The sequence below is a fragment of the Lepisosteus platostomus genome, chromosome 2 (genome assembly GCF_059453375.1).
Source record: "Lepisosteus platostomus isolate fLepPlt1 chromosome 2, fLepPlt1.hap1, whole genome shotgun sequence".
NCBI lineage: Eukaryota > Metazoa > Chordata > Actinopteri > Semionotiformes > Lepisosteidae > Lepisosteus > Lepisosteus platostomus.
The window spans coordinates 8,599,677-8,623,565 of record NC_142612.1 but is presented as its reverse complement, the minus strand read 5'-3'; the positions used below and the strand labels follow the sequence as shown (position 1 = coordinate 8,623,565).

General features: G+C 38.7%; 1 protein-coding gene across 15 annotated transcripts in view; it reads right to left on the bottom strand.

The window, feature by feature from the left end:
- Positions 1 to 23,889, bottom strand: part of atp11a (ATPase phospholipid transporting 11A) — a 102,145-nt gene that overhangs the window by 399 nt on the left and 77,857 nt on the right. For 3 of the 15 annotated variants that reach the window (XM_088596804.1, XM_088596853.1, XM_088596817.1), the window contains one exon: positions 17,916 to 23,243. In XM_088596804.1, the coding sequence (XP_088452930.1) occupies positions 22,986 to 23,243 (258 nt within the window). In that variant the 3' untranslated portion in view covers positions 17,916 to 22,985. Of the gene's footprint in view, positions 1 to 45; positions 122 to 2,426; positions 2,768 to 3,076; positions 3,257 to 3,929; positions 4,235 to 4,756; positions 4,844 to 17,915; positions 23,244 to 23,889 lie in introns of those variants that run through there. The other 12 variants (XM_088596903.1, XM_088596892.1, XM_088596914.1 and 9 more) reach the window with 10 other exon arrangements.

The following is a 23,889-nucleotide window of genomic DNA, read 5'->3' as shown; positions in this document are numbered from 1 at the left end:
ATCAGCTGAGCTCGGTAATTTTCTGATTTTTAATATTCTGTTCACTTTCACAGATGTCACATGCAGAGCCCTGGAAGCAGGAGGAGTGTTGGTGGGAAAACAGCTATCAATTAACATTGGCCTAAGAGGGACAAAGGGGAAATATAGAGAACATAAGCTACTGACAAATAATCTGCTTTGTGAAGCCCTTACATAGCAGCTGTTTCAGTTATTTACTGTTTAAGTCTGACGGACAACGCCCTCCTCTGGCAGAAAGAATCACCTCCCATCAATCATCGGCCTTTGAGGGGAGCTCTCTTTGAACACTGAGGCGGGGAACGCCGAGGCAATTACCTGTGATCGATAGCACTAAATATGAAACCGCATGTGCCTCATCCATGAAGCATGGAATCAGGGGCATATTGTTAGTGGAGGAGATGAATGGAACTTGAGATAACCTTGGCAAATTAGACAGATGTTAACATTAAACCACGTCAGTAAGCAGGCTATATATTACAGACATATTAGAGGGCCATAAACTCTTCTAATGAATCAGGCAGCAAAATGACAAGAGTAACGTAATGTATGCCATGTCATTTTAACCCTGTCCCTGTTGGAAGCTTCTGTGCGAGTGTGTTAAGATCAGAGCTGAGAATTTATAGCCGTAAATGGGGTTTATCCGGTATTTGTTCGACACATTTATTTCACACATTTACATAAACATATCTGCCGTACATTTGTACCTTCTGACTGATAGAAAATAATTCTCTTAGGAACGACTGACAGAAAACCAGTACATCTCAAACAATATGTAAAAAAAAGAACATTTTAACCATTAAGTTGCACTTCTTTTCCCTGAGTACACTTCTTCCTTGTTTCCTGAAAAATACCTCATGGGGTCAGTTTATATGGTTTCAGTAGCATTCTGTAAACTATGTATGCATGTTTATTGTTTCTATATATACCAGGATGTTGTATTTTTCAATGGGAGACATGAATTATTGTTCTTTGTGAAGGATATTTAGGAATGGAGGTATTTGTTTGTTGATCAATTTGCGTTTCAGTGATCTTGAAATGTCTTTGTCTCAAACTAGCTTTCAGCAGAAAGGAACCCACATAAAAACAAAGATAAACTATGGGAATATATTTGATAATAAAATCTGAGGTTTTTATTTTAGTTCTACTCGGATGAAATAAGGATCAGGTGTTGTTCAGTTTTCCTTGGACATGTACAGTTCAAGACAGTTGTACAGTTCAATACTTACAATAGTTTCTTTGGTCTCCATTCACAGTTTCTGTAAAAATTCATTTTTGTACAAATATGAAAAAGACTACACACCAAAAAAATATTTCCTACAATTTAGAATGCAGTGTTTGTTTCCTATTTGCCTGTATCATACACAATATAATATACAGCATATAGAATTATACCTAATATTAAAAGAATAAAAACTTGTCAATAAGTCATAGAAGCAATGTAGGTTTGATTTGATAGATCCAAGTATTAACACTGGGATAAATTAATACTGGAAGACAAACCAAAGTTTCTTACATTACATTCCAGTAGTATTCCAGAACATGTAAACGCTGTGATACATGTGGAACCATCTAATCACAAATATGAAAAAAAAAACATGCAACACATTCTTTGAGACTTAACAGTGGATGCTTGTCAATCAGCTGTAGGAAAACTAAGGCCAGTAATGCAGATAAACTTGTAATGAACCAGCACCATGCAACATGAATATTAATGACTTTGAGCTTAGTTATGGCATAGTTATGCAATATTCCATTCGCAGAATGCATTGTAGTAAAACAATTCTCTCAGAAACTGTATGGTTTACTTTTGTAAATTAATACTTTCTAGGAATGTTATGGTAGGATTTACAGTATATTCATCACTCTAAGTTATCAAAACGCTGCTTAATTCTCTGCTCAGCCTGTCTGATACCTGTGCATCTGATGATAACAAATGAATTTCTTTTTCTTTTAAGGAGGATTATATTCTGTTTAGTTTAATCCTTTAAACTTTCACCTGCAGAATTAGACATGATAGGCATAAAATAACCCCAGACGTTTTCTAACTGAAAGTTCAGAGACTAAAATATGTCAGAATAACATTTGTCCCTGAACAAAATAATGTCATGGATTTGGCCTCATGGTGAAATAAGACAGTCAAACAGGCCTGGCAACACAAGTCAAACAAGTTACCAAACAGAAATGACCGGAAAAAGCTCATTTACACCTTTGAATTGAGCAAGCAAAGAATATGTATATCGACATGACAGTATATAGAAAGGATAATTACTCTACGGAAATTTCAACATTAATTCAGACTAGACATCCCACCCATAGACAAGTTGGTTCCAGGGATGTGAGCGCATAAAAACTCAATGGCAAAGAGGCGTGATCGCAGAAACTACACACTAAACACTCAAGAAGGAAACTCCACATACACATCTATATTCTCAGCAGTATGAAGGATTTTTGTATCCCAAATCATGTGATAATTTAACCCTTCATCAATTAGTAATGAACTAATTGACATCCAGCAAGTCTATCTGCAGGTTGTAGAGGCCTATAAGCCTCTAGTGACAGGCCTTTTTTTGCAGTGTCTCTGAAGACCTGCCTTATTTCCTTCTGCCCAGCTCAGCCCAGCAGGGCATCATCCTCCTGCCACACCTGAGACAGGCCGGAGGGAGACAGTTTTAACAAACTCCCCCACGGCCTGAACAGCCTTCTCTATGAGCCCTTTCATCAGTCATTCTGTCCGGTGTAGGGAGTTGCCCTGTTGATGCAGGAAGAGCATTGTCATCATTCTGGCAGCGTATTCCCAGTCACTGGGAGTCTCTGGGACAGGTGTGGTGGAAGACTGAAAGATGTCCTCCACAATCCGAGAGAGGGTGAAGGTTATGAGCTCAACAGCCTTTCCCACACTGTTTCCCACACAGGCCTTTAGGGGAATATACCAAATCAACACCCTTTCTTTGGCAGGAAATAAATGAGCAAAAGCCTGAGTTATTGCCACTCCTCTTCTCTCTTACATTTTCTGGGCTGGTTTCTGTGGTGTACACCCAAGACCTAACAACGAACTAACCTTTTTCTTCATGGCATGTAGGTCAGGATGGCCACGGTAGCCCATAGTCCTTCTAGGACATACTTCTAGGTCCTCTTCTAGACTCACAGACCAGTGCAGCAAAGACAACCCGTGATCTTTCTGTTCTGTAGGCTCGTCGTCTGGTGACAGAACATCCTCCTCCCTCACCTTCAGGAAGACCTGGGGAAAAAAAAGAGTTCTTTCTCCCTGAGGTGCTGCTTGACCAAAGGTAGCTCCTTGTCCAGTGTCACCACACCAGCTCTTCCTGCTCCACACCTCCCTGGAGGTCCTCCACAATGCCTTCAGGAGCAGCAGGTACACTGACATAATGTCTGTAAAGGGGTTCAGAGGCTCCACTGATTCCTTGAGAGTGACCAACAAGTGCAGTGTTTTCTTGTGGGACTGGATGAACACATCTTATCTCTCTCTGCTACTGCCTCAGCTGCTGTTTTGTAACACCCTTCACAGTCTGAGAAATGTAAAGAGAAATGTAATTCCTCTTTATATTTCTTTTCAGACCTGCTCCAATGGCTTCTGTATATCCAGTAAAAGATCATGGATCAGGGTAGTCTATTGTCTGTTTTCCCTTTTCCAACCTCTGACTAGTCTCTAGCAGGACCTATGTAGAGATGTCTCCTCCCAGTAAGACCCTGGCTGTGTTGGGACCACAGATTCTCCACCTTTGTCCCCACATCCTTTACTTCCACTTCTGCACTGGACACCCACAAATGGGCTGTTGAGGGCTGTCATCTCCTGCTTAGCTTTTTTCCACCTCTGCCCGGATACTAAGACTACACCCCAGCCCACATCCCAATCTAGTCAGATGAAGTAAAGAGAAAGGGAGTCACAAGGCTCTGGGTGATTGCTGCTTTATTTCCTTGAGAGCTGGGCAATGATTTGGCGTCGGCCCCACTGGCCTTAGAAGTAGTGGGAAAGGCTGCTGAGTTCATGACCTTTTCCAGCTCATTGCTCACCTCTTTCATTTGCTACAAAAGAGAGCGGTCGCTCTATGCCTGGCCGGAATGCAGGTGGCCGATCTCAGAGGTGGCCACCAAGGACTCCAGGCCCTCTCCCTCTGCTGATCGTTAGCCTGCAGGGCCTCACTCAGTGTCCCTCAGGGTTTCGGAGAGGGTTTAGGTCTCGCACTAGAAGTTTCACCTGTCTCCAGAATATGTCAGTCATGCAGTTTTTCAAAAAAAATAACACAAAAACCAGAGTAACGCTGTTGTTGGTCCCCACCAGAGTGCCATCCCAGTTGAGCCTCCAAATTGGACCCATAGATAAAGTGACTCCAGACATTTAAGTCCGTAAAAAGCGCAACGGCTTTAAAGTGCAAGAGGTGCTATTACAGAGTTAATAATTCTTACACACTAAAAACTAATGAGAGAAGCCCTCTTCTCTATGTTTCCACCATCAACAGTCTCCCCAGACTGCTTCTGTCAACCCAACAACCATTATTCTCATGAAAATCCTTTATAAATCCTTTACATACTCCATCTTATATGTAGAATTTGACCCTGTGCTAATAAAATAATTCATAAACCACAAAAGGTCAGAGAGGGTGGTACAGCGACACAGCGATTAGCATGGCTGGCTTGCAGTGCTGAGGCCCTGGGTTCAATTCCAGGGGTGCTATCTCCTCCAGTTGCTCGGGTTTCTTTCTACAGTCCGAAGACTTACTGGCAAGTTAGCTGGCATCCCCGGTCCAGGGTATATTCCGCCTTGCACCTGTTGCTTGCCAGGATAGGCTCTGGCTCCCCTGCCAGCCTGTATTGGATAAAGTGGATAGAAAATGGACGGAAAGGGTCAGCGAAGCACATGCTTCAGGTTTAGTTATTTTTTATATATACAGTATGTTGGAGTTGATATTGCGTTGCACTTCCTAGATACCAACAAGATTTCGTAACTTAGTTCCTAATCATGCAGACAAGATCTAAACCCCTTACTGAGATGAGATGGTATTACTCTTAGAAAAGTTCACCAAAGCACATTGTGGTAAAAACGATGTTAAGTGTAGCAAAGCGTAGTGTAATCAGAGCAGAGATCACAGTGAACTGGTAAAGCATAACTCTAAATAGAAAACTGGGGCAAAGGAAGGGAAATCACTCAGTCACGAGGGCTCTGCAAAGACGCCATGCAAAATGGCTTCACAAAGTGTTCAGGGGGAGCATGTCTGCATCTGAAAGATCATCACCTAAACACCTATTTTACTAAAATTCAAAATTATATGAGCTTCATATGGGAACCCACAGCCTTAATTGTAAATATAAGTAATGCTTTATAAAAATCACACAGTTGTAGTGATTTAAAATTCTTTCAGGTACCATCTTGGACAAACCTACAAGACATATTTACACTCCATTATCTATTTAATGGAAAATATAGTATAGTAATAAATAGCAAAATTCATCTCAGAATCTATTAGTTCTACTATTAGTTCTACTTGGAACTACTGAGTCAGGTATTTAAATTAGAAGTTAAAAAAAAAGGAAGCAGAATTGACCTGGAGTAGTTTGAGAGTAGAGAATTTGAAATGAGACGATAAACAAATCTTTAAGGAAATGTCAGTTGCTCTACCTCTTTTTATCTGATTAAGAGAGCCACATGAGCAGAGTCAACAAATTGAACCAGTATCTCTGCATTACCCTTCCCTTTGGTAGTGTCACATTTGTGTCTATACATATTGTAGAGACCAGTTTGCTTCCAAAGGACCTTGGGAGAAACCTTAAAACAAATATGTAACTGTGCCTCAGGAACTGCATTATCAACATGGCTAATGACAGACATCAGTAGAAAAGTAAATCACTTCTGCTGTCGTTTGCACTGTCTCCTTTCCTAGATATTCTTACCACCTTTTAAAAGAAATCATTTTCAGCAAGAGACAATACTCTTATCGACGGTGGATGTTACTTTTGATTAATGAGATACAACATTAATCAAATTATTTTATAGCACCGTGAACAATACAACGTGTTGCTTGAAAAGTAATTCCATTTTCTCATTTGTGCATCGGCAGAGGATTGAAACTGTATGTATAAAATCATCTATTGTCCCTTTTGTTGACAATTTCAGTTTTTATGTGTTTAAAGGAGTTCACAGATCAATTGTTTAGCCTCTTCAGCAATCATACCATGGCTCCCTACAGGAGACTAGAATAAGTTTGATTAAGTAATACATACACAGAATATTTTGTTTTGGGTGTACATACTGTAGTTGTTAAAAGATCTGATGATGATCATTTGTAATAACCCACACACAAATTACATATAAGAAGCTTCTTTAAAATTATTTAAGGTTACCTTGTTTTACTATTCCTTGTTTACTATTTTAGCAGGTGACTAAAATATGAACTACTGGTCATGGTTCTTAATATAAAATGACCAATAGGTCTTTTAAATTATTTTAAAGAAATATCAATAATTTAGGGAAGAATAGAGGAATAAATCATATTTGGTAACATTCTTCAACATAAAAAGAGCTTAGATGTAAAGTAAAAAAAAAATCTAAATTATTTTCCAATTACATTTAATCAGGAAAACCTAACATTTAATAAAACTTAGCAACAGGTACAAATCTTGTAGATTTGTAAGATACTGTATGGTCATTGGTACAGTACCTTATACTGTATAGTGGTCTGTGGTAAATATATTTTGTCCCAAAAAGATTTTATAATGGTTGTCTAAAGTTTTGTTCATATGCGCAATGATTAATACATATGTACCTTTTTTTTGCTTGCAAAAGCCTGTGTGTTGTTGCTACGTATTTTTATCACTGTGTTCTCTGAAGGGATGGTGTTCCATATCTGACTCGCCAGCTCTCTGTGAAAGACAGGTTTGACTAGATTGCTTCACCAATATCAAAACCCATTATAGCATCAATTTGTTAGACCTTGAACGTCTTAAAATTAAGTATGAAAAGAACAAAATGTGTGTGGAGCCACACATCAAGAAAGAATATTGTGCCATGTAATGAAATTTCTGCACAATTTGCTCTGTTAGGATAAAGGTTAGATTTGTTTCACCCTTTTCTATTTTCCCCCCTTTTTCTCCCCAATTTGCAAAGTATAATCAAACATCATAACACTGCTGTACACAAGACTGGAGGACAGGAGCAGCCATCCAAGATTATGAACTGTCTGTGAGTGTCACCACAACAGTCCTTTCTTACCAATCACCTTGTCCCACAATTTACTTGACAAATGTTACCTGCTTATTGAGACACTGGGAACATATCTACAAAGGGCTACTTATTTCAGAATACGGTTCAAAAACCCTTTTCCATAGCAATGATGTTGTGCATTCAGTTACACTTTAATACTGCCCAAGAACATCCAATCATTAACTGCACAACTCCAGAAAATCCATTCATCCGTTTCCTAACCACTTTATCCAGTACAGGTTCTTGGAGGAGCCAGAGCCTAACCTGGGAAACACTAGGTTCAAGGAGGGACACACCCTGGATGGGACGCCCGTCTATCACAGGGAAAGCACTGTATAGCTACAATCCAAACATTTACGCACTCACACCAGGGCCAGTTTCCCAGAAGCCATTTAACCTTCCAGTATGTCCTTGGACTGTGGGAGAAAAGGGATCACCTGGAGGAAAACTAGATGGCTTCATCTCAGGAAGAACATATAAACTCCACACAGATAGCAACCCAGGAACTGAACCAGGAGACACAGCACTGATAGCAGCAATGATAACCACTGTGCCACTGTGCGGCACTGGAGAAAATAAATGAGTAAGAAAAAAAGAACATGAAAATACTACAGTAGTAGTGTTTGGCCTCCCCCCCAAAAAATGGAAAAAATGGAACAAAACAAGTTTCCCGTTCCATTATTGCCTGAAAAATGATGAAGCAGCAGTTTTACAATTCCTCAAACACAAAGAAAAACTATTGGTAAATGTAAACAAGTGGCATCAGAACATGATTCTTTTCAGCTTTCATATATTTTATGAATGTGTGAAAGAGCACCCAAGAAAATTCTGGACCAACGGCACATCATACAGTATTTTCAACTTTAAATTACAAAAAGCAAATACACAAGACTAATTGAGTAGGCTGACTCCAGCATTTACAGTATGTCAAATTTAACTGCTCCAACAAACATTTATTCATAGGCAGTAGCGAATGATTGGCATAAATTACCATGTCATATCATAGTTTCTAAAATACTGGTATTCACAATGTCACCATTTAATGTTTTTAAACCATTTTACCAAAGGACCTTTTCTCTTTCTAACATTGTTATTAGGACACAATGCTAGCAAATTTTAAAGGTAAAGGTAAGAGTCTTCATTTGATTATGATAAAATATTTTTTGTACAAATATTGAAGTTATTTTTCAGATTACTAATAATTCTAAATTACACTTCACTATCACTGCTGTTTAGCAAATATCTTTAAATGTTCTTTCTCACTGGCCGTGCAAAAACAGTAAATGTATCCTCTGCACTGTTATTATCTCAACATGAGTAAAATGACACCAGACTACTGTATCCACTAGCTGCTACATTTCAAATAAAAGTTAACCAGTTAACCAGCGTGACTTCATATTTTTTTTCTCAAGTGTAGCAGAAACATTACTTTTTTCACAATTAATTTTTCCATGACAGAAATAGTATCATGTGTAGTCACATCTTCATGTTAAATCCTGTAGATCTGTGTAAAACTCAGCTAAGTATTGTATGCTATACCTTGAAGCCTCCTTATCACCTATTAATGAATGGGCAACACAAAGAAAAAAGTGTGTAATGATTCAAAAACAATCATGGCAAATAACAGAGCAATTTCGAAGCTAATAGAAAGATTTCACACCTGAATAACTCTACATGCTTGATTAAACATCTACAATATGAGCCCCAGTTGAAGATTATAACTTATAAAGTCTTTTAAGGAGACACTGTGTGAGATGTGGTTTCTATGCTTATTATACTTAATTGCATGAATTCACTCAAATGGTAAATAATGTCCGTTGTTGTCTCTGATGTGGAAAACATGTCTAATCACTGTACATTCAGTGTAATTTGTATAGCAGTCTTGCATAACATAACATCTACTGTATTAGATGCTTCAACCTCTTTTCTTTGATAGATGTTTTTTTTATTCATTCCATTTTATCACAAAGACTTTGAAACCTTAATGGTCTATGCAAATATTTTAAACATTTCTAAGTGGGCCTTTTCGAGGGCTGCCATGTTCTTTTTTAGCTTTGAACAGTGAAAGATTACACCTGCAGTTATATAGCAATACATTTGTCTGTCTGAATAGGACTCTCAGTCAAAGCCCCAAACTTAATCACCTGTGAAATCTACTGCCTCCCATTTTGGAAAAAGCAAAAAATTACTACTTTGGCAGATATACTTTGTGCATTTGCTCCCTCTAGACTTAACTATTCCAGCACAGTGTGCTGTCTCACATCATTCTTTATCGTCATCCAGTCTGAAAGCTTAGACTTCTAACAGGGCCTGGATAACACATCATTGTTTTAATGAACTGGGTCAGCCTCCCTGCATGATTCTGCCCTGATTACAAAGCTCCTCTCCTGACAGGTAGCACTTTCCATACATTCTACAGTGGCTCAAAGCCATATAGTGAATAATTATGGAGATAAATATACACAATATACATAAATATACACATATCAGAATGTATGTAAAAGTTTATATTTGATATTTGAAAGTAGAGGTTACTATGCAAAGGTGTCTTTGTAACATGTATATTGTAAGTACTTTGGGTACATCATCTTCGTGTTCAGGAAATACATAGGCCACACTCCTAGGTAATGATCCAGTGATTCAGGTTTTGTGCAGATCACCCTGATGGACCTCAGCCAGTGTGGTGCAGGTTCCTGTGTGATGGTATGGGCAGGAGTGTCAAGTCGCTACACAACTTCACACTTTTTTATCGATGGCCACCTGAATGCGCAGTGGTACTGTACATTAATCAAGTCTGGGACCTCATGCGCTGCCCTTTCTGTTCGCTCCTCCTGATGTACAGCTTGTGTTGCTTCTGAGTAGACCCTCTGTCAATCAAACCTGTTGATGCCAGATGTTAATAAGCATAGCGAATTAACCTACAGTATGTCACGTCTGTTTAATTAAATGGTAGTGCAACGGCTTCAAAAAAATGACTTTCCTAATAATAAATGTGAATTTGTTGCCTTTTTAGATTATATTTCTTCTGATGATCAGTATAAACTGTCAGCGTATCCTGTGGAATGATTTTCATATCTCTTTTTCCCCAGTCTAAAAAGCTTCTTCTGTTTCTCCTCAAATATAGTGATGCCCCGAAGCTTTCGTGACCAGACCAGTGAGCACACAAACTGTTGCTGCATTGTTTTGAGAAATTTTTAAACATGAGTAAAACATTTAGACATTCAAGATCTTCTAAAAATAAAAAATGAAAAAATGAATAGGATTGAACCTTGAACTGCAGGAAGCCCAAAGCAATTGCTTTGTCTGCTAACTGTCTTCCACTCCGAGTTCCAGATAATGTTCTTGTGTGCCTTTCTTTTCAAAACGTTAGAATATTCTTCCCTCTCGTTCTTCACATTCCTCTATTTAGAAAGGTGTCTCTCAGCCTCTACTTCATCTCCCTTTCTCTGTATGTTTACTATTCAGAGAAACACAATATAATTAAATTTCACTCAGTAATTCATCTACCACTGGCTGTTTACTTGGACCAGAAGTAAATCAGTACTCAGGCCACACGGCTCATCACAAATGACAAGTCCAGTTTCTCATGGTCAATTTCTTTTAATCGGAAGCACAAGTTCTCTTAGAAACAATTAGCCATCATCAAGTGCTGTTTTTTCTTAAGGAAACTGGGATGAATGTCGATTTGTTTAAAATAAAATCTAGGCCTTTGTCTGAAAGCCAAAATATCCCAAAAGTCCCATTGTTGCAAAACCTTTTGCAACTCCTGTACAGACAAGCAAGATAATTTATTCAATGTATTTATCAATATAATACCCTTTCACGTACATGTATTTAGCCAGTTTTATTCTTCAAGCTAAAATGTCCCTGGTAAGAGAAGTTTCCTAATTGCTCAGTGGACTTCAATGGAATCATTCTCTTGAAATTATGTATTACACATTTGAGATATCAGGTGTTAGAAAAACTCATGGTCAGTGGAGTACAGTAGAGAGGGTGATTCAACTGTTCCAGCCCACATCTGTGAATTGTTGTCTGTGCAGCCCTGACCTTGTGAACTGGTGTATTGTTGTGCAGCATGCAGTGTGCAAAACGCCACGTGACAAAATCCTCTAGCATTTTCTGCATTAGGCTCTTCATGGGCAGCCCAGCAAGTCAGCGGAATATTCATCAGTGTTGGTACTCTTGAATGGAATGTAAATGAATAGCGATACCCCTTCTGAATTCCAGAAAATCCCAATCTTTCGAGCTCGAGCTGTGGTGTGGAATTCTGGAAAGGGGAAAATACTAGGAGCTCCCACAATGTTTTTTTTCAGGAAACACAAATTGTGATGGATCAGTGTTGAAGAGCGCAGCCGTCTCCCTATTTGACTCCTCTCTACCCGAACCTAATTTCACAAACCGAGATTCCAGGGCATGCAGAAAGTTTTCATTGTTTCCAGCAGAACATCGCCAAGTTCTCGAGCCTTGATTGTGATAAGACACTATCACATTTTCTAGTGTAGTGACTGTTGATACTTGTTGAGTCCATGGGTCTTCATTCAATTACCAAGGAAATAACAACGACCTTAGTCATCCAAAGAGACTGACCTCTGTAATTCAGCATGAACTTGAAACTAGGACTGACCTACAGTAGAAGTGCGCATCCAGTTTTCAATAATGCTTATGAACCATACTACATGTACAACAAAAGGCTGTGCATTCAAGTTGAATTATCTTCTATTTTACATATAGACAGATACTATAATTATCTATTATAATATTATCTATCTAAGACAGTATCCCATTTGTCTCATTGTGTTTAATGGGGATGAGACAACATCTAAAACATCTCCTATGGAACTGGTATATTACACTGTATACTGTAATGAGGACTGAGTAGAGGACTCAGTAGAACATATACAGAGAAACTTCTCTCTTAAATTCACAATATTATTATCAAGAAAATGATCATCTCATTACAGCATGCTCACCAACATTCTATGGAACAGACATGAAACAAGTAAATTCATTAACTTAATTACCATTTGTCATCAACACGGGGCCAACTGAGAAGGTCAGTGCTTAGTGGCATGTGTTGCTACTGCTGGAAGCAATACAGGCTGTCTTCACCTACAGTACATCTTTTTCCACTTTTACAACAGAAAAGTAGCAGTGAAGAAAATGAAATAAATCTTTATACTGTATGTACAGTACCATGAGTAATGGCTCCCAGAAATTATTGGGAAATAGCTTGATGATGAAAGGGGAATGTCTGGTGTATTAAATTAATACATTACTCAGGTGTTCAACAACATGCCACTGCCTCTGGAAAGAAAGTTTATATTGAACATTATTAGAACAGAAGAGGTAGAAGTGTTACAAGTATAGAAACACTTAAGGTAAACAAATCTCCATTTCTACCACAAGTACTTAAGGAAATGGCAGATGTTATTTATGGGTCACTGACAATTAATCGGTATACTGTAGGGGTAACGCCCATTTACAAGAAAATTGCCAATAATAATAACCCATAAAAGGGTAACAAAACTGAATGAAGACATTGTAGACTAATAAGTCTTTTTATTGCATGTAAGGTCATGCAATAATTCTCAAATTGTGGGCAGCAGGTATTCAAGGTAAAGCATGTACAGTATTTGGACTGGAAACTGAGTACAAGGTAGAGGATAGGTGGATAGGTAGAAAACTGAGCACAAGTAAGAGCTACAGTAAATGTAAGTACTGGAGTACCACAGGGGTCTGCATTAGGTCCACTGCCTTTCATAATTTATGTCAATGATCTATATTCTAGCTTTGTTAGTAAACTAGTAAAGTATTAAGATTGTGAAAACAAAAAGCTGGAAAGAATATTCAAAAAGATTTAGACAAAATGCAAGACTAGGGAAACGGATGACTTTTAATGTAGGCAAGTAAGGAATATTACAAACAGGTAACATGGAAAACAAAAAAGGGAATTGCCAATCTTTAACACTTCAGCTGTGTTTATGCTGACATATCATTTTCAGCTTTTATATCATGTGGACAAGCACACTGTATAGTTAAAGAAAAACAATTAAAATTAAGGAGTGTTATGTTAAACTCTTACGCCGTAGTGGTAAGATTTAAAATATTGTGTACAACTTTAGTCACAACCTTACAATAAAGGAAATTGTAGGTCTGCAATCCATCCAAAGAAGAGCAACCAGATTCATTTACAGACTTAAATGAATGTCTTGCACCGACAGGCTAAAAGAACTGAACACTATCTAGTCTTTAACAAAGAAGACTATTAGGTTATTTTAAGGATTCTTTAACTACTTGAAGAATACTTTAAGCATTTGGGAATTCTCAAAGATATTGACAAAGTCAACCCAGTGGGAATCTACAGTATCAGCAGTGAAACACAAACTAGAGGACTCAGTAGAACTTTAGTGGCAGTGCATTGAAAAATAAGAACAGAAGAAACGTTTTTTATACAAAGAGTTTTGAGGATCTGGAACAACCTACCACCTATGTTGCTGAAGTTGATGCCTTGGGTTCTTTGGAGAAACTGCCGGATGAGATCCTTGGATTGATGAGCTACTTACAAACAAACAAGCTAGATGGATGGAATGTCCTCGACTTGTTTGTTTCTTAAGTTCAGGCGGGATGCTGCCCCATTCTTCTTGTAGAGCCCGGACAGGCATGTGTTTGCTCCCTGGTCTCTGACCCCTAATGTCCCAGCTCCTCTCACACATGTTCAATGGAGTTAAAGTCAGGTGAGTAGGGCACCACAGCATGTACTGTAGGTCACATTCTCATCTCACAACAAAGCCACTACATAAGCAGGATGAAGATTGTCCAGCTGGAATGCTGTCAGGATGTACTTGTAGGAAGGGGGGGGGGGTCCCTGGACTTTATCAAGGACCATAATTCTGACTTTACACTGACTACACTACTCACTGCACTTCAGCATAGTGCTGTACAGTCAGGTTGTCATGAATCACTGGAGTCGTGCAGTAGTGCGTTCACTGTGTTATCTGAGAATGTTCCAGTTTCATTAACGTTTCCTGTGGAATTGTGCTACTATACAGTATATCAATGGTTCCAACACCGGTAATGGAAAAATGCTGTCTCTGCTGGTTTTGACTCCTGCTGAGCTCTACATCTCCAGTTCTAATTGAGGTCTTAACTGACGTGATTGCTTGTTTATACCTTTCTTCGGTGTGTCCTGAGTGTCAGAATTACCCTACTTCAAGGGTACCATTTCCAACAACCTCAGCTTACAGAACTTTATAAAGCCACTCCACTGCTTGATTGCTGTTATTTCTGAATAAACAGCTCTTAGCGCTTGATGAAGCGATGAGAGACAAAAGTGAGAATGACGCTCTGTCAGACACTCCCGCAGTAAGCATTTGTTTGTCCCTCTGCAGAGGTCCAGGTGGTTACCTTTCAGGAAACGCACCTCAATGAGGGCAATATGGAAGCTCGGAGACTGGTACAGGGATGACACTAATTACAGATGGGATATGGCACTTTAATGGATGAAAGTCATTTTATAAACATGCCACATACCAAAAACCGAAATCAATTAGCATGTGATTAAGAATGTGGCTGGAAAAGAAACCAGTAGAGACAGTGTTCCTCCAAGAACCAAGGTTTGGAACTACTGGGCTATACAGTTGACATTCAAAAGCATTAATGTTGAATTTAATATGCAATATTTTATGATACCTTACTTTTTAACAAGCGTATTGTCGTTATCACTGCAAGTGCTTCAGAGGATAAGTAAAAACAAACCGTTGAGACTAGACTTCCTCTTTTCAGCTCAGCAATATCGTCATGCCTTGCAAGAGTCTCTGAAAATCTCAGTATAGCACTTCTTTAAGACTGCAAAAATGCTACAGTACTTCCTTGTGTTTGGCTTATTTCTTGTCTATTCCAAGAGGTTTTACAATATCAGTGTTACCTGTTCAAAGCTTATTTAACACTTCACTTGCCATGTCTATAATCGCTGATTTACAGTTACTGTATACTGTATGAAAATTATTCAAACTGATTTACAAAATCCCTTATTTAATGCAGTTCTGAACACTTTTTATATAATTTGTATCGTGAATCCACTTCTTCTAAACTTACCTTGTTGTGGCTAAAAAAGAATCAGTACAAATTCTAGGCCAAGAACTAAACAACAGACTTTCAGATACCAAAAGTGCATTTATCATTTCCTTCCTAGAATTATTTGATCCATTAATTTTTGTTTTGGAGTATATTTAAACCTTGTTGGCATTTTATACCTTCAGCTTTTGTAATTAGTTTTACAGTACTGTATGGTGGGAATTTATCTCGGCATGTTATTGGATACTTTTGGTACAACCACGCATAAATCGGTAGCTTAATACGCAGTATAAAGAAATGGCACTGCCGCTGTATGAAAGCATTAGAGAACAAAGACCTGTGACTGTATTATTCTGTGGAAGTCAGAAGGTGAACTGCTAGGATGCAAAACACTAGAAATCAGGACGCGTGTGAGGTGGAAATGGTCTACATTTTAACCTGCCATGTGTACTAAGACAAACGTAGTGGTATACTGCCACCTTGTGTTTCTTCTTAGGAAGCGAATCAGCGTCCCTTATTTTACTATTAATACCTTTTGGAAAATGCCTCATCTGGCCCCATAACGGTTAATTACAACGTATTAGCTGTTAAAGCTCTCAGAGTTTTAAATTAACATTACCCTGCCAGTGCATTCCGCTACAATTTACTGTGAATAGCAAACAGCTGTGCTAAATTCAAACAAAATTACCAGACTACGAAGAACGTATTATAAAGATAACGAACGCTAATTAATCATATTCAGGTATTTGTGTCATTTCAAATTTGCTTCTAAATCGCGTCAATACAGATACTTCAGCGATTCCCCGTTAGTAAATTTTAAAAGGACAATTAGAAACTCAAACGTCATTAGGCAGCTGAGGTTTTTGTTTTGGGACTTGCTGAAATAACACCTGTTCTGAGTCTTCTTGTAAACAGCTAATGGGGCAGTATTTTAAGACCAAAGGGGGCAATAACGTTATAATGTAAATCGCACAGTGGTGGTGGTGAAACTCGCCTTTATACATCAATCAATTACATTTAAGGACGACATTACTTTTATGCTTTGAGTATTCTTCATTAATAAATGAGAAGGCTTCATTATATGAAAAGCTGATTACGGGGGCTTTAAAAGGGTAACGTGTAGCTAACCATTAATAGTCAATTATGTAGTTTTTACTGTTTCAATTCCCAAATTTGTTTCCTGAACCAATTCACAAAAACAAAATGCAACGAAAATTTGAATTTTTCAAGCAATTATTTCATTTTTAAAATTAAGATTGAACACAATTATAGTAGTGCTCATCAAAGTATTTTTCAGTTTCAGTGCTCAAAGACAATTGTCCTAGTTAAATGTTTTAATTTCTCGTACCTTAGACTCCAGTTCAGTCAAGCCATGGACAACGCGAGTTGTATTGACCAGCTCTACAGTCCTCTTTCCCGGATGAGGGCAGGAGTCATTTGAAATTCATTATTCAATGTCAGAATTGGGTTTTTGTGTTGCTTGTGGCTCAATATAGGATGGGTTCACTTTTTTTTACCAGACCAGAACAAATGCTATAGCGGTTGTAAATTCTTCTAGTGCATCAACCCTGATTCTGGGAGTCTATAATCCTGGAACTTGTAAATCTGGCTTTAAGGCCCCTAAAGAACTGGGAAATGCTGTTCAACACTCAATTAAACCAATGTGTTGCTCTAGGTATCTGAAAGGTCAGGTAGAACAAGACCACACCAACTTTAGCCCTGCTAGGCTAGCGTTTCCAGAGCGGCAAACCCAAACCTGGAGGCTGCTGGTTCCAGCGGCAGATCATTCACCGACTTGTCCGGCAATCCTGAGGTACTGTACGCAGGGCTGCTTGTATGGTGCCCTTTCGAGAAGACCATTGTAAGTGACTTCAGGACCAGCTGCTATTATGCAGCTCACGCGCTAGACCTTCCGATTCGATTTGGGAAAATGTGTTTGCTTCATAATAGAATCAAGGTGGCATTCTTGCTTTAGAACTATCGGAGATGGCCAAACATGAAAAGAGAAGACCAAACACAGATACTGCACAGCCGTCTCTCTGTTATTGCAGACATGCATGTACAACCATTGCCAAGCGAGGAAGAACCAGACTTCATCAGAGAAGATGGGGCTTTACAGAGGGTCATCACCTATGCTGGAGCCTAGCAACCCTGACTCTGAACTGTTTGGTGGCAAAGCCTTCACAGGGTCTCCTCTGATCCTTCGTGTGCACTTCTGAAGGGATCCCTCTAGTGGCCTTTTGGCATGCATTTGGCATTGGCTCAATTATGGGTGTTTTTCCATCAAATATGATAAAGAATTACAGGGTCAATGATGAACAGTTTTATATTAGTAACAGTTTTTAAACAATGGAGAAATTATTTTTCAGCATCTATAGTGCACTTTTTGGTTCTTGTTGGCTGAGGCCCAGTTTGAAGATAAAATGAAAAGCAGCATTTCTGCAAGCAAGGGTCCATAAATGGTTTGATTAAAGGGGCATTACATACAGTAGCCTTTAATCGTGGTAAGCCTGAGCTGATATCTGGCCTAAATATAATTATAATGCTCAAATATGATAGTTTCTCAGGTTTTCAGCACGGGGAAGAAAAAAGAAAACAAATGTGGGGCTGTATTTTTGTTCTTCCTTTATTACAAGCGTTTTTTACAGTTTCTTGCTCAAGTGTACTACAGAAAGACTGAAAAAAATCAACAGATATCAATCTGTTAAAAACTGTATACCAGTACAAAAAAGAAGAAAAAAACTGTACAACATTATACTATTTACCTTGGATTGTATACATTTCAACTTCAAATTATAAGCAAACAGTAGTACAGCGTGCCAACTTACTGAAGAAGAAAGCACATTGCTGAAATTTAGAAGCTGGCAAGATGACAGAGGGTGAGGCCCACTACAGTCCTGCACAGATTCAGACTGAGTGGACAACCGCTGCAGAACTCTGTTCCAGTAAACTCTCCTGGTTGCACCATTCCCAACAGTGAGTGCCTTTTTACACAAGTGGTGGAGTGTTATCTATGGTGGGATTACTGTACAGGTCCTTTACAAATAAAACCAGTGTGTACACTATTTTCAGGAGTAAAATCAATAAATAGCAGCACTTTAAAGCTATTATTTCATAATAGTTTTCATGTCTCATTTTTAAGTTCAGTAGTTCTGAAACTGAAATCCGACATTCTAAATAAATAGGTCAAATAACTTTCTTCCCTCCAGTAAAATACAAAAGTAGCAAAAAAGCTTTTCTCTTAAGAATTACAAAAGATCCATAACTGATAAACATTAGGTACGATTTCAAAACACAGTAGTTCTTAATGTTTTCCCAAGAACCTAGACCCAGATTAATGAGAAGTCAGTGTCTGGTGGTTGTACACAACCAAAAATGTACTGATACAATGAATTAGTGGTGTATTAAAAACCTAAAATAGCAAACAAATATAAGACGATAGATGTGTGTTCTGCTAGGAAACAATTATTTGTTCCACAATTCCTGGTAACATAGATCAACAAGGTTATTTATTTAGCATATTTGACATCTGCTTGATCAAAGAAACTCAGCCAACAAGGCACCAAATATATTAATGGTGCATACACGCTGGTAAGAACAAAACACAGAGCAAACTAAGTTTAATCTGCTGCAACAGGTTTTTAAAATCCAGATCAGGGCAAGAGTGTGGATATTTAGCAAAGAATAACATGTCTCCTGACAAAATACTCAGTGGTTGCTTCATGAAGTACAACACAAGAAAAGAAAAAACCCAAAGTCAACATCTGATGAGTAAATCAGATGTTTTTAAATTCCAGTGTTGAACAGTTTAACACTCTTACAATCTAAGCTCTTAAAATTTCTACAGAGGAAACACAATGGTAATGTTTGGTACCTAAAACATTACCCATCTTACCTCCGTAAACTTTTGCATTGGTAGCGTGTCAATGCTAATTTACAGTCAAAACCATTTTTATGCATCTTTGACACTTCTTTAAAGTTTTTGGAGTGTTACAGCATCAGCAGTGCATTTAAATATGAATAAAAGCCTCATTTCTTGAAGAGTGGGGAATATATCCCCACACATCCATTTGTCATAAACATTCTTTTAGCTCTCCTGTGCATCACAAATACCTTGTGCTAATAACTAATGACTGACATTTTGTACACATTTCTAGTTTAACAAAGGATGACATGATCTCATATTACAAACTGGAATATTTTCCAAGAAATACGGCTGGGACATAGTGCTCTGCTACACTAAAATACAGGCAGAACATATTCACAAGACCCTCTTAGAAAAACCTGTTCAAAATATTACTTCATTTAGCATAGTACAAGCCATTAGGCATCTGCTCAGATATAGCTAAGAGTATCGGCATAAAAACCCTTCAAGTCTTCGAGGTGTCTTATAACACCTCTCTCTCCAGCTCTGGCATACACTGTCAGTATTTGTTTTAGCTGTGTGCCCAGACACAGGAAAGAGGTAAAATGAGAAGATGAACAGAAAGGCTGCTGTGAAGCTGCAGGTTAGCTGAAAAGTTAGTAGGCAGAGAGAGAGAGTAGTGGATTCAATCATCATGCAAAGGGTTCTTCTTTATCATCACTAAAGGATGGAAATAAGAAAAAAGCAAAAGTAAGAAATAAGAGCTGAGAAAAATGAATGCAAGACTGAAAATATCTGCAATTATTTTTATAATGCAAAGCAGCCCTTCACAGGATTTTGAAACTTCCAGGTTTAATGCTCCACAAATCCACGGGATGCATTTAATCCTGACCCACACTGGGACAAATTATGTGTAAATCATTATGAGAACAGCATCAAATATTTGTCTCAGATAAGAGAGAGGATATGCAAAACAACAGACAGCAATAATAGCCATTCCTTTAACACTTGTAAGACCACGTCACTGCAATCCGGCCCTGAGTATTGCAGGCTTTGCAGCTTAATCGCAGAATGTGCCTGGCAAAATACAATAACCTGGAACCTCAAGTCTAAAAAGGTAGTACTTCCCTTTCTTTACATGGCCACCACCGTAATTTCATGTCTTCTTTCGTCAAATGAACCATATTGTACATCAAAAACAGCACCAGGACCTTAACTATTGATTGGGAGATCAAACACCTTAGACAGAAGGTTCCATCCCTCCATTTTCAAACAATATCTAAATCGCAGGCTTTAGTTAAAAGAAGATGACATCCCCATTGGGCCTGTGATAGAACACAAAGGTTGACTAAAACACAGAAAGAGCAGATGGGAATCACGGGTATCTAGTGCGTTTCCATCGGCAGTCGAGTCAAGAGGATTTGAGGTCTTTGAATTTCTCTTAATCTGTCCTGAACTAAAAAAAACTCAAGGCTGTTTATGAGAAAAATCGACTTCCTGAGCCTATCAAGTTCTCAGGTGAGGCGAGTGGATGTCGTCAGGTAGCGTCAAAGACTAAATGCAGCTAAACTGCTTTTAACTTTTGACCCACTTTCAGTTTGGGCAGGACAGCACCTACACACTTCTCCCGAATGGAAAGGGAGTATATTGTCTTTTATTTAATCCCACATGCAATTACAGGGTTAAAGACAAATAACTTAATTTAGAGTATTAAGCATCTTGGATCTAGTTAAAACCCTGAAGACAGAAATGATAATAAAAAAAGCTATAAATATAAAAAGACAAAGGATAAGGTAGGAACCAAAAGAGATTTTGAGATACTGTAACAGCTCTTGATCCATGTAACGGTGCATTTGGAAGCAGGAAAAATAAGTAGTAATGTCACTCCAGTAGTCAAGAACTTTGCCTGGTAAAGGGGAATGCCTCACCTCAGGGTTCGAAAGCAGTGCACATCAAATCTGAACTAGGAATTGAAGGGGACAGTCTAAGGAATCCCTTTTTAGGAAGGAAAGTTTTTAAAATAGTCCTGTCCGTGATCCTTTAGAACTATCGGAGATGGCCAAACATTATGAACTGTAGATAATAAGAGGAAATATTTGGGGGCCTGCTTAGGGTCTTGAGCTCTAGGAAACAATAGAGGTGGGAAAGTAAAGTCAAAAATCAGTAATACTGAAAGGGCAGGTCATCTTTCCTTACTCTTTAGCAGTAAATACAGAACTGTTAGCATTCCATAACCAGTGCTAATGCAAAATCGATTAGATGAAAAAGAAAAGGTTTTATACAAAGAAAATTACAGTTATGGTGGCAATGAACTTAATCAAAACACAGATTAGGTATTTGCTGAAATCCTCACACATAGTTTGGGGTCTCACACTCGGTTACAATTCAACTACTTATATTGATGACGAAACCAGTCACAAAGAGGGACGGCCAGTACCTAGTACCTGCCTTTTCTCTGGCATTGACTTGTAAGACGCACACAAGGGGTATGTTTATTTCTCTTTTATCTTCTTTAAGCTCCGGTCTAAGGTGTAACAAAAAGGGAAGGTTGCGATCTTAAGGCAGGAATCTCTTCACACAAATACTTACACCACCGACGTATAAACTACAGGTTCCAGTGAATACTGTTCGTGACATCAAGGCTATTGAAGCCAGGGGACAGACACATAGGGAAGCAAAAATATGGATGCATTGTAAACTGGCTGCCACGCAGATAGGGTTTCTATAGATTTAGATTTTCATTTCGATCATGTAACTTGTATGACATGATATTAACTTTGGTACCAACCGTCCTGTGGTCATTATAGTGCTGTAACAGCAAGACATTCAGATCACTTATTGTCACCCTAAGTTCTATTAAAAAAAATACTGAACATTTAATGCACCTTAAGCAAGAGACTAAATTGATCATGCAGACTATTAAGTTTTATACCAGGATTGTTCCTACTGTACATCATTATTGCACTTTATACTAAAAATTGAAAAAAGCCTAATTTTCTTTAATTCAGTATTCCTCCAATTAACCCATTTAACAGTTTTACTACTTTACACTTAAAACTAAATCCCTTCGCTGGTCAGTTATAATTGGTGCCAAAACTACATAAAGGGCATAAACTGGTTTAATCATCCCACTATCCTGACATTCCAGTTACAGCATGACTCTACTCTACACACATAGGCACACACACACCGACATCATTATCTACTGGGAACAACCTAGCAAAATTAGTCAAATCACTTGGCCTAGCAACTTACAATGAGCAGATAAGAATGTCTTAAGGTGTGTTTCTTGATAAAAGATTTGCGCACAGGCAACACCAGTTTGTTCTATAAAAATTGAGAGAGAAAGAGAGAGAGAGAGAGAAATGGCCAGTCAGTTTACAAACATACATTACAGACAGGTTTCATCCAGCACAGAATTTGCAGACGTGTATCATTGTTTTTGCTACGAGACAGACAGTTGATCATAAAGCTCCAGACAGCAATGTTTGATTCAAGTTATATCACATGTGGAGAACAGGCAGGAGAGAGAATGACGAGAGACGGAAAAATGATTGGCTCGCGCAGACCAATCACAGGAAGGTTTGCCGTTGCCACGGGACGCACAGTTCCAGACTGCGCCGTCTTGTTCTTACACTTGAGTAATACAAAGAGCCCAGAGTATTCGGCCACATATCCAAAGGCCAGGATCTAGTTCAGAAACGTTATCAATCCTTCAGAGCTGAAATGGACCTCCCAGCTCTGAGAGTAAGACAATGCACAAGGTTTCGGTGTGTGTTTTTAAAGGCTTGGGTAGAGTAAGGGAAGTCTAAATTACACTGAGGTCTCCAGGCCTGACCCGCTGTGAGAGAATCTCGTCCCGGAGGTCAGAGAGTTATCTGAAAAGCCGAAGAAGGAGTTAAAAGTGCAGTAGTCGCTTCCCCCCCAGTGGGTGTACATCATTTTTTTGGAAAGACGCTCAGACCTTCTGGAGAGGGGGTTCCGGGAACTGTCGCTCTTGTGTTTGGGGTTCTGATGCGAGGCAAGGGGTGTGAACTCGGAGATACTGCCCTGGTACAGTTTTTCAGCATTCTGTAGGGAGGGAAGAACAAGAGAGAGGAGCTGACACTTGAGACTCATATCACATACACACAGGACAAAGAAAACATGCTTTAACAAACCAGATGGAGAGGCTGTGCGCCCCAGGCCAAGTGGACAGAACTGCAGCTTGTTTTGAAAATGAGACTAGATTGTTCAGAAATGCATTCCACTCACATCTTTTTCTCTTTTACATAACCCCAACAATACGAACATTTATGACATGCAGTTTCACACAACAACAATCAGAGGACTGTTCATTTACAAGCAGCTGTCACCTGAACACAATTTGAATTGCAAACTGCCACTAGGACCAATTTGTCTTCTCAAACAATTTCTCCAGTTCACTAATCCCTTTAAAAACAATTAGCGACCTAAAGAGAACTAAGTACAAGACCATGGGTCGTTTTTATGGAGTTAACTCCAAGAAGAGAAGCACCGACAGTTGTTCTGGAGCTCTTCATGGGCTGAGGGCGCTGTCGGTCAGGCTGGCCTTTTCACAACACAGTTGCCAGGGGACAGCAGACCCCATGAGGAACTAGGCTGTTGACTTAGGCAGACGAGTGGGCATCTGAAGCTTATCCAATGTACAGTACACTAAGTGGTGAAAGGGTGAGCTTTTAGACAGCATCCTTCAGCA